Below are 15,843 nucleotides of genomic sequence, written 5' to 3' on the forward strand. Positions count from 1 at the left end.
TGACAAACATTGTAGTGGTGCATGGTGATTAATTTCAAGGATATGGCGTACTAGTTCCTTGGACCTTTATTCTGAAGGGGGAAAAAAAACAGAAAGATGCTCTTATTGTGAAAGGCTTTGCCGGAAAATGCGTTTTAATAGTTAGCTTGCTGCTTGGTGTCCCGTTATTTGCCACTTTCTCGCTGCACCGACGTCCGAAGTTTGTGTGCGGGAAACAAGTGGCGTCCAGGATGAAACGAAAGAAAATAGAGCGCAATGTCCACTTGGATCAATTGAATTTCACTTATAGCGTCTGGAACAGGATTTTCATCCCGAAATGGTTGATCTTGATCACTTTTTTGGCAGGTAGGTGGAAAGAACGAGCAGGTTCACACGCCGAGTTGTACGGTCTGTTCACTGCCAGATAGATTGATGCATGCAGTAATTCGTTTCGGAAAACAAAATTACTCATTATTTTTGACTCCGATTGTCCTATTTCAAGTTGTCGGTGTTGCACAGAGCCACGATCAAAAACCCCTATCTTGCAGTGATTTGAAAGTCAAGTGGTGCACCTTGAAAGAAGTTTCCGTCATGACCAGCTACTTTTGCAATTGATTTAAAATTAAATCATATTTTAATAATCCTAATTGGGAAGAGTGGATGAGAAGTGTTGACTGACTTCTGACAGGTTTATAGTTCCCTCATTTCGGTAACTTGCAGAGTTGCTGAGGGGATGTACTCTGAATGGTATGACAAAAGATACTTTTGTCCAGAGATTCACTGAAAATAAAATTTCTCTTAACTTGGCACAATGCGGGGAAAAAAACTTGCACACAAAATCTTACCTCTTTTATTAACATGCGACTAAGTGCTCATTGTGAGAAAAAAAACTAACAACACAACAAAAATGCTAAATTAACATTTAAAAAAATGCACTTTATATGTACATATGTGTTCTTTAAATTAGATGGAGAATTTTTTATTCTTGGGGCCAAATTGCCAATAAAAATCACACGATTCTTTTTTTCGTTTGTTTTAAAATATCTTGCTTGCCCTTATTTTGAAGTGGTTGCTTAGCATTCTACCAGGAAGTAGCCTGGAGGCTTTTCCTGCTGGATTTGACATGAACTTGGCTATTTTTCATTTATTTTGTGTCCCAAAGCACCAAATATCTTTATACTGCATAATTGTACAAGCTTGCCAAAACCTTTTGCTGTTCGCACTCTTAAATCACTTTGCCAAATCCTGTCCTATTTGATGGCAGGTCAACATGTTTCCTGAATTGAAAACTATTCAATTCAAGGCTGAGCACAGAAGACGTTTGCCATGGTTTGTTGAGTGTTAAGTGCAGTGTGAAAATGCTTTAAGGCCTAGAGACTGACCAGACATTTGTTTTCAAATGGTCTGACATGAAAATAAATAGGCATCAGGGAAAAAAGTGAAAATACTTTATACATGTGATGTCATATCTGTGTGCCACCATCAAGACAGAAACTTACAAGTATTTTGTCATTTAATTCAAAATTGCATTGTTTATGCCACACCCTTGCAACATTCTTAACCCCTCTTCTAATATTGCAACAGGATACCCCCACCCTCCACCTTCTTCTGCTTATATGTTCTCTCTGGGAGGGATTTTGTTCTATAAAAGTAATAAAGCATGGGTTCCTCTCACGGGTGCTTGATCCTGAAAGAATATGTCCTCTGTCTTTGTTGCTGTACTTCCAAGAGAAAAGTCTTTCTTTAGGATTTCCATTTTAGTTTTGTTTGGTCTTAAAAACATTTCTTTCATTCTAAAATAAAGTTCCACTAAGGTCGTTTAAGAATTTGGGTGGGAGTAGGGTGAGATGGAGGTCACATCTGTTGTCAGGGATGTTGTATTCTCATCTTTCACAGTTCAACAATTTAGCTTAGGAGTGAAGTTCTGTCACTGGGATGGTACACTTCAAGATACTTCTTTTTGTACACTTGACTTTTACAGTCTGGGATCCCTGGACAAAGTACAAACTGTTGCCTAGGAGTCCTATACAGTGGAATGATCTCTCAGAAATACTACCATCCATCTAGCTCTGATTTGTTTGCTTTGGGAATGATTTCTCCCTTAGGGAATGGAAATAAAAACAATAAACTGTCATGACACATTTTTTTACTGTAACAATATTTTTTTTAAATAATTGAAGTCATGTTAAGATTCTTAAGAGTGCAAAAAAAATTCCGAAAGTGATCCAAAATCCACAAAAGTGAAAATATTCTCTTGTACAGGTGCTACAAAGTTTGTGAAGTGGATTTTCAGATTTACCAGTGTGTGTAAAGGAAGCCTCTGTTATGGTGGGAGTTTTTAAACTGTTCATACCATGAATGTATTTTATGTATTGATTTTTTCTTAATAATGTTCCAGAGGTAGTTTGAAAAAGTCCCGAGAGCTGTCTGTGTTTTTCCACAAATGTGCAGGTTTCTCCCCTGCAGCATGCACCTGTTGGTCACATGAGGGTATCAAACTAGTGACAGAGAAAAAAAAAACAATGATCATACTGTACATACTAAATTAATATCGGTACACCACAAGTGCTATGGTGATACTGAAGCGGGAATTAAGTTAACACAATGTGAGTGCAAGCCAGTGTGAGACAGGAGACAGAGGGCTAATCGTGCTGAAGCAATTACGTTCACACCCTAACACACCTGATCCTTGGACCTCGTGTTTTCACAGATGTTACTGGGTGTGGATTGTAAGGGTTCTTTCACATTTTCGTTTGGGGTGAATGTTGCTACTGAACTGCTGGGTTCAAACTCCTGGTCATCATGTGACTCCAGCCCCCTGCAGCTTCAGGCTCGAAAACAACAACAGGGCTGAGCGAGTTGCACCTCAGCCTTGGTTTTTATCACATCAAACTGCACATTTGCCAGATGGGTTTTGTTTTGTATTCCTGCAGTCTTTAGACGCAACATCTCATTTTCTGTGGTTGTCTGTGAAAACCAAAGGGCACGTTTATTCAAGAGTGACCCATCACTGTTACTTCTTGAGCATGTTGAGTGCAAACAAAAGTCAACCTTGCCGTTGTTCTCCCGCAGGTTTCTTCCCGCAGCAGTGCAGCGGAATCCACGTGTTAGTCAGAGATGAGAAGAAGTACGCCATGTTGTTCCAGTCGGTGGTCTTGCCGTGCCAGTTCAACAGCGTGTCCACCCAAACGCCGATAGTGCAGTGGGTCTACAAGTCATACTGCCGGGACCGTACGCGGGATTCGTTTAGAGTTTCCGACAGCCTGAGCGGAGGGCTGGTCGGGGCCGGACTGATGAGAGGAGGAGGTCACGAAAACGGGAAGAAAGAAAGCTACCTGGACTGCTCGGACAGCGGCCGCACAGTGCGAACTGTGGCCTCCGTGTCTGGTTCCTCCTTCACGCTGTCAGAATACTACAAGAACCGAGATGTTTCCATCATCAACAGTGAGGAGCGCACACACACTTTCCCAAATCACACTCGTGCCGTAATGACATGGACTCAGACTGCTCTTGTTCTCTGGGGCACTCTAGCTTCCTGGATTCGTGCTTGTAGCACCAAATTGCCCACTAGTAGTTTTACTCGCTTCTCTGGTAACAAACACATGACGTTTTCTGCGTACCATAGGACGATTTTGGCACACTAGTTGATCAACGAGTCCTATTACTACCTCAAGTGACATGGTAAACGTTATATATATAAAAAAAAAAAAAAAAGCCTTACTAATTTACACAAAAAGTGTACTTTGGTACAAAAATGCCATACTGTTGTAGAAACCTCTCATTCTACTTGGACACTTTTTTTTTCTTCACCAGTAGGACAACTACATGTTACTAGTAATGCAAAACTGTGCACTAGTTGACTACTAAAGTGAAAGAAATTATCAGTGAACATCAAGCACTTTTCCAATTGTACTAGTAGCGCACAGTTTTCAACTAGTGTACAGTTGCCTTGTTAAAATATATACAATAGTTCCACTCATAACCCAAAGTTGTCCTACTAGCACACAAAACTGTCACACAATAGCCTAAAAAACATTACTAGTATAGTGAGACACAGTCGGTCTACTAGTGCATGGACTGTCTTACTAGTGGGGACAAAGAGCGCACTGCTACTCCTACTTGCATTTTTTGCTTTGAATAGTGTTCAAGGAAATACATGTCATCAATCCTTAGATTAGATATAGAAAGTGATTCGTGGAGGTCGCCCACCGTACGTGGAGCATGTCAGGGCCGCTCTGCCTGCTTCCTCGGCAAACAGGAAAAGGAAATCATGAATACAGTCCGTTTCCTGGCTGTAGGTTTTGTGTCTGAGCTCCTACAATAGGCTTGCATTGTCCTGTGTGGATAGTTCTTCAGCCAAAACACACCGGCCATGAGGCAAACTCATGCAAAACTTAGTGCACTAGTAGAAAGTCTCATTTATAGCACTTTTTCTCCTGCTGTATGATTTTTTTTTCACTCGTAGGACAACCTTCCACCTCAAATAGTCGTATTGTAGCACATGGACTGGAAAGTGTAAACTGGATGGATAAATGTGCAAACAGCTTTCTCTATTTTCTTCACAGGCATTTAAAAAAATGATATCAAGTGATTTTATTTTTAAATTTCCACTATTTGTGTCTTGCAGAGGCAGACCTGCGCATTGCAGAGGTCCAGTGGGGTGACAGTGGCGTGTACACGTGCAAAGTGGTGATAGCTGATGATGTGGTGGGACAGAATGAAGCCTCTGTGGAGCTGCTGGTTCTGGGTAAGATGCTTTCGGAGAACCGGCTTTAGTCTGTGAACCTCAGAATCCAGGTGCCACACACGGCTTTTGCCTCTTGTTGTACAACTGAATAAAACCCATCACACACTAAATCGCCAACTATTGATTGACAGGTCTTCTCCAGCCTGTGTAAGAAATAAATGCAGGAGCCTAAATTGACAGTGTTGCATAATGTGGTATTCATACGTGGTCCTATTCAGCCCCAAGAGAACAACAGAACCTCATTATTAAGCCGCTTTAGAACAATCAGTGGTATTTCACGGAAACTCATGGTCCCTTGTCAAAACAACTCACTCATTTATTTTTTGTTGTTGTATCAAACCTTGGGCCTTGTTTGTGTTTACAAATCGGTCTAGTAAATAACAAGTAATTAAAAAGTTTTCATGGGATTCAATTGACCCAAAGTTGTCACGGTTGAGTCAAAATGTACAGATTGAGTTAAACATTATAGTATTAATATGCTAATAAGACAGAGTGATTAGAAATATTACCAAGTATATAAGATATAAAAAGCTGAATCATGTGTTTGAATTCCCTTAACGGGGTCTTTCATCGTTTTGTACACGTGTTGTGTGTGTGAGTCTGCAGCTTCTGTGAGTACTGTAACACTATTGTGTGTTGTTTGTTGCACTTACAGTGACAGTGTACTCAATTTATGTGCAATTCTAAGTGTTGCTATAGCAACCGTTGAGAGCCTTGGTCCTCATTCATTCTGAGGCTGATCCTTTTGTCTGTCTGGCACTTGAGGACTTATGTGTATGCACAAGAGCCCACATCAGCACGTCGCTGTTATTTGAATAACGCCACATGTTGAGTTTGGCCTTGCAGATTATAACAGTGTGGAATCACACCACATGACAAGATTTTCCTTAGTAGGCCTTAAATATGGAAATCTGTGAGCTAAAATGTATCTTCTTGTCTCCGTGGCACGGGCAGGGCATGTGTGGCGCTTCTGTTACCATAACAACTGTTGAGGCCTCTGAGGATGGTTTAGAGGTTTCTTTGTTTTATGAACAAATGGCCTCACTGGCAATAATATGGGGATTATTTCATGACAAAGAGGGGGTAGTGGTCAGAATAGTGTAATACAACAGATGGGGGGGGAGATCATGTGACCCCGGCTAATGTTTAGTATGTAGTTGTGGGAATCAAATGCTAATGTGGTTTAGAAATGTTTTGTGTACAGGTGAATACACCCATGAACACATACAGTATTTTCCGGCGCACCTAAAAACCTCAAATTTTCTCAAAAGCCGACCGTGCGCCTTATAGTCCGGTGCGCCTTATATATGGACCAAATTCCCAAATTTAAACTGGCCCGAAGCATTGTGTCATGAAATCAATCATAAGTGGCCCACTGAAGACTATGAATCATGAATCAAAAAGACTATGGATCATTATTTTGTGATTAGAAAGTAATTTGTTGCGTCTGAAATTGAAATAAAAAAGATAAAATGGAGAATGATTTGATTTGGATTAAAAATCTGACATGATGCATTAATGGTGCGCTTTATAATCCGGTGCGCCTTATATAAGGACAAAGTTTTAAAATGGGCCATTCATTGAAGGTGCGCCTTATAGTCCGGTGCGCCTTGTAGTCCGGAAAATACGGTAATTCATGGCCTTTATAATTCTACTGAATTTTTATTATGGTTATTTTTTAATGTAATAATATGTCCAGGGCCTTCAGAATCAAAAATGCTAGCTCATGTAATGCAAACAAAGTTAGTAGAGTATGTAACGCTTTGTTCGCTAATTGGTTTTAAACTCCTCCTTGCAGGCTATAATAACATCATTTGAATACATTAGAAGTTATTATAATTGATAATTATTAACATGAATCCAGCATGAAGTTTGGCAATGCTCCTTTTCAGTCTGCACATGTTAACACACTGTAAGCAGCATATTTCAACTGAGTCATCTGGAATTCCACACGGGCAGATTGGTCCAGATCCAGTAGATTTCCGCACCATTTTTTCATCTGATTGCCAACATTCTCAGTGGTTTTGTTTTTTGTGTGTGTGTTTCCAAAGCCACTTTGGCATTCCTGAAAGATGCTGACTGAGGTATGGCCATGGTGGTCAGCTGGGACCAAGCTAAGCATCAGTACTACACATTGGGTATTACTGGTGTTCATACTCCAACTTTGGAGCGTTGTCACTTTTCTCTCTGCTTCCGCATACACAGTATGTCAGATTTATACCTCGAAACAAATAAATGGTTTACTACGTATAAAAAGTTTGAAGACAGTCAGATCAAGTCCAGCTTAGTGTCCTTCTGAAATTTCACACAAAAGGAAAATATCCCTTATTTTGTGCGAGTAGTATATTTGAGAGAATTAGACTGATTTTGCACAAAGTGACAAATCGGAACACTTCAGAGACTCATCCTGAATTGATAACACCGTATTTGCAACTCTGCATGTAAAAATATTCACTGCAGCCGTCATCACTGAAGTTATTTTTGCAAATCAAGCAATCAAACTGCTTTAGTTATATTTTAAGTTTGGGCATTTTGAAATGTGAGTGGAATGGTGCATGCTGAGCCTTTTTCACTACCTGTCTGATGAACTCACATTCTGTCGGCACACTCCAGCCACATTATTTACACCCGTAAACTCTGATGTGATCCGATGTTTTGACTGTATTTACAAATATATTCATGGTCATTTTTATGAAAAGCAGCAGTACAATTTTAATTAAATATTCTCACATTTTACATCTTTCCTAACTGTCGACATCTTTTATATTGGATCGCAAGCGCCTGTATGGGTGTACCTAATAAAGTGGCGGGTGATTGTGTTCAAGTGCTTCTATTTCTCATGGTCTCAATGCATGCTGCTGCTGCTGCTGCACCAATAACTTTCTTTGAGGCAGAATTCTTGGTTACCTTCACCCCATTCCCTTTCCTCTCCTCTTCACCTGTGCTCTCTCTCTCACCAGGTTTCTCAGGCGTGCCTGAAGATCTGCTTCCTGGCTTTGAGTTGAAGATTATGCCAGGTAGGGGCATAATGTACTCCGCCCCCACCCTCACCTGCTTCCTTTCACTCTTACTAACACTAACTGTATGCAAACTGTATGTCTGTGCTTACTGGGCAAACAATTGTGTTTAGTAGACCTTTGTCATTGATTGCTTGCCTTGATAACAGGTCAATCTAGATCTGTTAATATCGATCATTTTTACAATTGATTATTCTTGTGATTATTCCAGCGATCAATTGAGTACAGTTATCGGATTACATTTTATTATGCATTGAAGTATACTGTAGTACCCAACAGTTTTTCACTCATTAATCTTTATTAACCAATTATTGTTGTTTATTTGGAATTGTTTAGTGATTTAGAATTAAACAAAGTTAAGCATTAGTTTAGCAATATCACTCAAGAGGGGGGGATTAATTCAAATTTTCAAAGTCACATTTTTTTGTTGAATCATTGAAATATATATTTTTTCATGTTCCTGTAATTAAGCACCGCATTATTGATCAATCTGGGCGTAACGTTGCAGACTTATCAGTACAAGTAAAATCTTTGCGATTAACCGCTTGTTTTTTCTGAACACTTAGTCCTACTGTACTATTTGAAAGTTAGTTATGATAGTGATACCTGGAGAGTATTATTTTGAGGTGGTACTTGTCATAATGTTTGAGGAACACTTGTTAAAGCAATTGATGGATTTAGTAATAGTGGAGAACTTTTCCAGAGCTGTTTAACGCACTCACTCAAATGCACTCAGCTTTTGTGGCCCAGATGCTGGGAAACAGCTATTATGGCGATTCAAGGTTTATTTATGTTTGTGGCTTGCATACTATCTTATTGTTTGAAACGCCCCAGTATAGGGAGGGACGTTTGTTTATGTGACATTAAGTATTTAATCATCACACAGTGTGCTGTTTGTGGGCCAGTTGTATACAGTAGATGACATGAAGTTACTGGGTCATGCAGAATGGTTACTGGAAGCTTATCTTTTCAGTGGATGTGTGTGGTAATGCTTTTAAAAGAGATCCCATCACAAGTGGATTTGTTGAAACAGCAGCGGGAACTGTTGCTTTCCTTCCTGTAGCTAAATCAGGTTTCCTCTCTGTGTATGTGTGTGTGTGTGTTTAAAGAGATATTGTTGTCCTTGAGTTTACAGAGAATGTTCTTATCAGCGTCCTCCTTCCTTTTCTGTCTCCACTCCAGAGACATGGTGTCAACATGGAGATACACGTCTTAATTGTATTTTAGATTATTAAGTCATGGATGGCCGCACATTTCCAACAGCTTAACCGGAAGAACTCTGCCAAAGATTTGAATATTTCAAAATGTGAAAGAATGGGCTTACAAAGGGGTGGGAAATTCCCAGAAAGTTAAAATGGAATTATACTCGGGAATAGTGCAAATTTGAAACTTTCTATGAACTATCACCAAGGAAGCAGTTCAGGATATTGGTGCTCAAGGACATCGCAGCCATGTGATGATGAGAGTGACTGGTCTTGAACCAGGGTCCCCATAGTGCAAGGCAATTAATTCAACCACTGGAATTTTTTGTCGCTGATACACTTCACTTTAGATTGGATTTTTTTTCACCCTGCATTGATCCTTTTAGCATGCTCCCAAGTATCCAGCTTTTCATTGTCAACCAAGTGGGTAAGGTTATGGCTGACCCAAGGCCCCTGTGTTCGATTGAAAAGTTTCTTTTGAGCAAGGCACTCATGTCCCATGTATTTGTCACATTTGCAGAGTGATTGTAAAAAAATATGCCAAAATAATTAAAAACACTATAAGAAAATGTTGATTGTTTGCTCTTCCAGAATGGGTGTTTGTGGCAGCCGTGGCCCTGGGCAGCGTGTTATTCCTTCTGTTGCTTGGCGTGTGCTGGTGTCAGTGTTGTCCTCACTCTTGCTGCTGCTACGTGAGCTGCTGCTGCTGCCCGGACACATGCTGCTGCCCCAAGCATTGTGCGTACCGTACAAACACAACAGAAAGAACCTTCAAATGGGTATCAAGGAGCTCAAAAGGCTGCAACAATTCCAACTACTCAAGTCATTTGTTTTCTAGTGTACGAGGCCGGCAAGGGGATAAAGACGGCCGCCTCCGCCCTGCAGTCACCTGCATATGCGCCATGCTTTGTTTCCGGTGTCCCAGCAATGGTGCCCATTGCGCCGCCTTCGCTGGTGGAAAAGCTGTCATCTGTCCCTCCTTCAGATAGTAGTCTACTCACAGCAGGTAAGTCATTCTCACTTCTCAGTATTGGATTATAGACAACATTGCCGAGTCATTTTTCGGTTCAACTTGAAATTTGAACTCAAAGCCCAGTGTCCCAAACTGTGATGTCATGCTAATTCGACCACATCAATCATCAGAAATAAAAGTAAAAACATACAGTGAGAGAAAAACAATGAAAATCTCCCAGTGCTGATAGGGTCCAGTGTTTATGTCCAGTTCCGATGCATGCTGTAGGAGCCCCCTACCGCTTGCCCGCACCTCAGGACCAGGACTCTCTCAGGGTTCTACAGTATGTAGAGAACCAACTGGCTCACTTCAACCCTGCCAGGTCCACCAGTCACCAGCGTAAGCTTCAGAAACCCGTTCTGTGGCTCTTACTGTCCATGTGAAATCAATAGCTTCTTCAGCATGCCCGTGTATTCCTCACAAATTGCATGCTATGTTGGAATACGCATTGTTACTTGTTAGGGTTACTTATTAGGCTTGTCTTTGCATGTTTCACGATTCAACAATTTTGCCTTTTCAGCAGTTCTGACATCCAAACTTGCATGTCTGCTTGGCTGGCAGAATGTTTTTAGCATCTCTCATCAAGTGCTTATATTTCTCTCTCTGTTTTTTCATCCATTAAATCTAATTTAAATTCTTAAATGTGCGTTGACTGTAATGCTAATGTATCTTCCCATTCCTGCGTATCAATCCAGTTTGCGACATGTCTGAGCTGAGTTCCTTACATGAGGGAGAAACTGCTTTTCGCCAAACATTCCGGAATGTACAGAAGAAAGCTCTTCCCCCCATCCCGGATCATGATCCTCAACCTGAACCCAGACGATGCCGGGACAACCGGAGCCCAGAACCACAGCGGTGCCGTGACAACCCCCCTTCTTCACCCCAGCGTTATCGTGAGGATTCAAACCGCAGCCCAGAGCCACAGCGGTTCCGTGACGACCCCCCTTTGTCACCCCAGCGTTATCGCGAGGAACCTGAATCCAAGCACCGTCAATGTGCAGAGGACTCATCCCTGCCACGCCGCTACAGCGATGACCCTCCTTCCGCTTCTCAGTCTCGCAGGCACATCCGTGATGCTCGGCAACAGAACCACAGTGAAGAGACCCGTTACAACAGGTAAGGCCTAGCAAACTTGCATCTTATATACTTTTTTTAAAAAATTTATTTAACCTTTATTTACCCAGGCAAACAATTAAGAACAAGTTCTTATTTACAACTGCGGCCTGACATGTACATGTCCAAACTTAATTCAGTTGATGTTGCTAAAGCAATATTTTTATATTAGACATGGCTTTAGCTAGCGCACAAAATCAGCAAACAGGTGAGTTTTTCCGAAAATAACAAGATAGCTTCCCCAAATAAATACCTACAATGTCCTCACTTTCTTTTTCTGTCCTGCCTTGGCATGGTTTTGTATTTGCAGATGGAACCCTCGATCGGAGCGTCTGGAAAGAAAGACCTACCAAACTGCGGGACGGACCGTTTCGCTGGATGAGCTGGAAGAGTTTGCTGCCACTTACAAGCAAAGAGGACGCAGACAAGCAGAAAAAAGGGAGGACGAATGCGATGAGCCAGAGCATCGGGAATTCAGTCGATATCCTTCGTACCGGCACGGTCGACCGCAGCACAACTACGACAATCGCAATGAGATCGGAGACTGCAGTGACCACGAAGATCGACCTAGAGGAAAGAAGAAAAACGCACATGACATAAGTCCACTTCCATCCCCTAAAAAGAGGCAGGGCACCTGGGGCAATGAGCGTCCTGCTTCACCGCCTCCCCTTGCGAGTCCACCATCAACTTCTTCTCAAGAGAAAGACTATGACAGAGCTTTCCTGAATAGCCTGTTGGAGCGTAAAGCTAGGTTACGAGGAGTCAACCACGGGAAGAGCGGCTCCCGGGGAGAGGACGATTCAGACACACCCTCAAAAGGAAGCTCAAAAAAGAGCAGCGGGGAGTCCGGCCGGCACTGCAGCAGGTCACCTAGCAACAGGCCGCCTGAAGCGGATTCACTGGCGCCTTACTCGGATACAGAGCGAAACAGGAATGACAGACCCTCTCCACGGCCACCATGCACTCGCTCACCACAACCTCATGCTCCTTCCCCGCTCAGTCGGCGAGGGGAAACCAGAGACAAGGCTCGCAAAGTGGTGAGTTATAGTATTTGGTTGGGACGGATGCTGATGCTGCAAACAGGGCATAGCAGTAGAAAAGACACAAAAGTTCCACTTACTGGAGATTAGTTGGTGACCTTCTTTGCTCTTAATCACTTGCTGCATATCTTCCAGCAGACGTGGCACAGCATGGTATTAAACTGAAGGCATGCGACTTCAAATACAGTATACGCTAAAAAGATACACTGCGAAATAGTTTGTATTTACTGCAAATAATGTGTCTTTGTTCATTTATCCTTGTCAATCACGGAGATATAGTGAGAGGAAGAGCAGTTAAATGCGCTTCCATTGCACTAGGTAGGTATAATAATTTCCGATTACCCTCTGTAACCACTTGTGACATTTTTGTTTGGGCAAACACTATGAGATTTTTCATAGTGCCTCAAAAGAGTAAAGGTCAGGAAACACTGCTCTACATTAAACTTTTTACCTTTACAGGTCAGGTTTGCATGCGACTCGAATGAAGACTAGGTAGAATTTTCTGCTCTGCATTCAATTCCTCCATCCTCACTAACGTCTCCCGCCTTACAATATTGGACAAAACACGCTTCAACATCAAAAGTTCTTCTCCAAATGGTATATTTACCAGAGATGGCGAAAGGTTTAGTAGCTGTGAATGGTAATGACAGAAGTTGAAGTGTAGTTTGTCCTCGGTTCTGCTTTACCACTATAACCCTGTGTGGTCTAACCTAGGTATGGCTTCATTCCGATATTTTCATGTAAACTCAGTTGTACTGTTTTCATCCTCAGCACGGGACTCTTCTCAGCCGGGATTCCCTCATTGTGTGATCGTCTGAAAGAGCCTCTGCGCTTGGAAGGGGCGGACTCTACAACCATGTGATTCAATGGGAGCTACAGCACGTACGTGTGAGCTGATAAACGACTCACTGTAACTGGTACATGAGAATGGAGACAGATGACACGGATATAAGCTAAACTGCTGATGTCATCAGTGCTTCATTTGTCACCAGTCACCAAGCATACGTCTCAGCTGGATTAATGTGGGCTTGGTGTGTGACCTGGAAAGTCCCCTCTGGCAAGACCACCCCACAGACCTTCCTTCTTTTAAAGGGGGATGGAGACTAGTGAAAGTAGCTTTATGCCTCCGGCACAATGAGCACATTCAATTTTGTTCGATGAGATAACTACCGTACAATATAAAGAGCGGGGATTATGTATGTGATGGCAACATATGTTAACTACCAATAACAGACATTAAAAACATTTGTAGATAAAAAATAAAAAAATTCCATTCAATATAGTAGTCTACACAATAAAACAAGAAATAATGTACAACAGATTAAACTGCAAATAAATTGTGGAAAACCTCAAGTAATCAACGACTATCCTAAAAGGTTTGTAGTTCCCCATAGATGCCACAAGATGGCGGCAAAGCACTTAATTGTTTCCATTATGACTTTCCTGACTAAATGAAGCTCCTCTGTTCCCAACATAGTTCCTTAGCTTCAGTTATGTTGAACTATCTGTGCCATCTGTGTTTAAATTTGAATTTCTAGTGATTTATTTTAAAATGAAATTTTCCAACTTTAAAAATCGGAAATACCAAAAATCTGAACGTCTTGAATTCAACCTCTTGAATTAAATTTATACCCAGATAAGAACACTTAAATTCAACCTCTTGAATTCAAATTCATTCTCAGAAAAAAACACCACAGAACAAACGTGTGCCCCTTGAATTGTAATTTTTTTTTACAGAATTGTGTTGACTGTATATATAATGCAATGTTCGATCTTGTGGTATTTATGTAGCATCTGTGTTAGAATTTGAATTTCACATTGGGGTTTTGCACAGATTTTTAAAAATGTGTTCAAATTTGATGTGAAACGGTGTAAAAAAATCTGTCAAACTCAATGACACTAAAATACCAACGATTTAACGTAATAGCAACCATCCCTCCATCCATCCATTTTCTGTAGCACTTGTCCCCATGGGGTTCGCGGGCGTAATTCTGTAAATAGTATTTAATGTAATTCTGTTCAAAAGTCAACCGGCACGGATATACTGTATTGGTAAATTTTCAGCAAGTAACAGGGGATAGATTCCACACAGAAAACAAATTCAGTGAATCCCAAATATGTGGAGGAACATAGTATCACCAAATACAGAAATCTGTAGCCATTCAACATGGAAAATCAAAAACTATAGAAATAATACAAATACTAGATAGAGCTGAATTAACAATACCAAATAATGTGTGACGTTGACCTCAAGCCACTATTGGACTTCTTTGTTTTAAAGCTACCACACTCAACACAATAGCTCAAACAACTAATTGACCAATCAGGTCAGTTTAGGAGTTTGTTCTCCATCCAAAGGCATGCAAAGTCATGGCAACACAGAGAAACTCGGCACTGTCTGTTATGAGATTTACAAGCATTAACGTGAACTTAATAAGGGTTTGGACTAATACTGCTGACTGCTCCCTAAATTTAATTTTTCATGTACAGCATTAATTCATCAAGTCCGTATTAATGAATCAGTAACGTGTCGACTCTCTGTGTAAGTGCAGCTTCATTCCACATTAAAAGTTGTGAAAATCGGATTCTTGCGTTTATCCCTTTGTTCTGACCTCTAACTGAGTGCAGCTAAAATTTTGGTTCGAGGGCTGGTATTTTAATATGTGGTGACATGAATAAGAATTGTTTGTTAGACTAATTCAGGAAAACCTAATTTTGCCTACAGGGTAAATAAATATCTTGTTGAATATGGAAAATCGTCTAAGCATCTCTGTTATCCAGCTTGAGGTGAATTTATTCATGTTCACTTTGACTTCACTCGTAAGACATAGCAGTGACTTAATGTATAAGAATGTCTTAGATACTAGTGCACCCTGGTCATTTTACTAGTCATTTTACTTTGGACCTCAAGATGGATATCAAGGAAATTCAATGGCTTGCTATAGGTTAAAGGTCACCCCTTGCCACTTCTGTGTAAACGCCTACGACAGTAGCAGTCAAATGTCAGCTTTGATGGAACCTTGTACAATGGTGGAATATCATTAGGTGAACGGGGTGACTTTTTTAAAGTTTTGCCTAAGGAAACTATGCCAAGTGTGACTCATTTCTTTGTCCATTGTTGCAGCGACAAGCTGCCATTCTTCAATACACAGCTGGAGTAAACTAGCACAGCAGTTCTGCCTGCTCAGCTTTGGATATTTTTAGATAGCTGTTTGAGCATTTATTCAATGTCCTTCAGCCAGGTACTACTGCATTTTTGAAGGGTGGGTTAATCCCAAAAACAGTGAAAGAGTAAAACTACATAGGAATGATCATACATACTGAGGATATGGACCAGAAGTCATATAGAGGCCAGTTCATAATATGATAAAAGTAGGCAATCATTATGGGGTTATTCTTGACTTAACAATATTGTGTGTCCGTTGAACCTAAACGGGATGTAAGCTGACATTTAAAAGAATCCCTTTTATATTGTCTGTGTGTCTAATGGGAGGTAAAGCCAGTAACCACTCCATTCATGCTTACAGATTTTGTCAGGAATGCAGTTGAGCAACTCCCTACACAAAGTCTTTGCGTCATCGTTCACCAAACACATGAATGCAGATTTATTTTTTTGTAGGAGAACAGGAATCTCAGCAGTAAATACGTACAATTTAAACAATACGTAAAACTGCATTGCCTGACACCTAGCAGATGGAATTGCCACCCTCTAGGACAGGGGTGTCAAACTCAT

At 40.9% G+C, this 15,843-nt stretch overlaps 1 protein-coding gene and 1 long non-coding RNA gene across 8 annotated transcripts in view; both read left to right on the forward strand.

Moving 5' to 3' along the window:
* The window catches only part of LOC119121123, a 287,860-nt gene that overhangs the window by 124,185 nt on the left and 147,832 nt on the right, over positions 1-15,843 (forward strand). The window lies entirely within an intron of this gene.
* Positions 165-14,695, forward strand: LOC119121102 (immunoglobulin-like domain-containing receptor 2). 7 transcript variants are annotated; one of them, XM_037248536.1, is made up of 11 exons: positions 165-345; positions 3,052-3,423; positions 4,607-4,726; positions 7,687-7,743; positions 9,537-9,683; positions 9,784-9,951; positions 10,168-10,296; positions 10,653-11,073; positions 11,381-12,107; positions 12,570-12,602; positions 12,882-14,695. In XM_037248536.1, the coding sequence occupies exons 1-10, from the start codon at positions 231-233 to the stop codon at positions 12,600-12,602; spliced, it is 2,289 nt and encodes a 762-aa protein (XP_037104431.1). In that variant the 5' UTR covers positions 165-230; the 3' UTR covers positions 12,882-14,695. The 7 variants fall into 7 exon arrangements, with proteins under 7 accessions (XP_037104431.1, XP_037104430.1, XP_037104432.1 ...); XM_037248535.1 differs by lacking the exon at positions 12,570-12,602; XM_037248537.1 differs by lacking the exon at positions 12,570-12,602 and having other exon boundaries at positions 10,186-10,296.

The sequence above is a fragment of the Syngnathus acus genome, chromosome 3 (assembly GCF_901709675.1).
Source record: "Syngnathus acus chromosome 3, fSynAcu1.2, whole genome shotgun sequence".
NCBI lineage: Eukaryota > Metazoa > Chordata > Actinopteri > Syngnathiformes > Syngnathidae > Syngnathus > Syngnathus acus.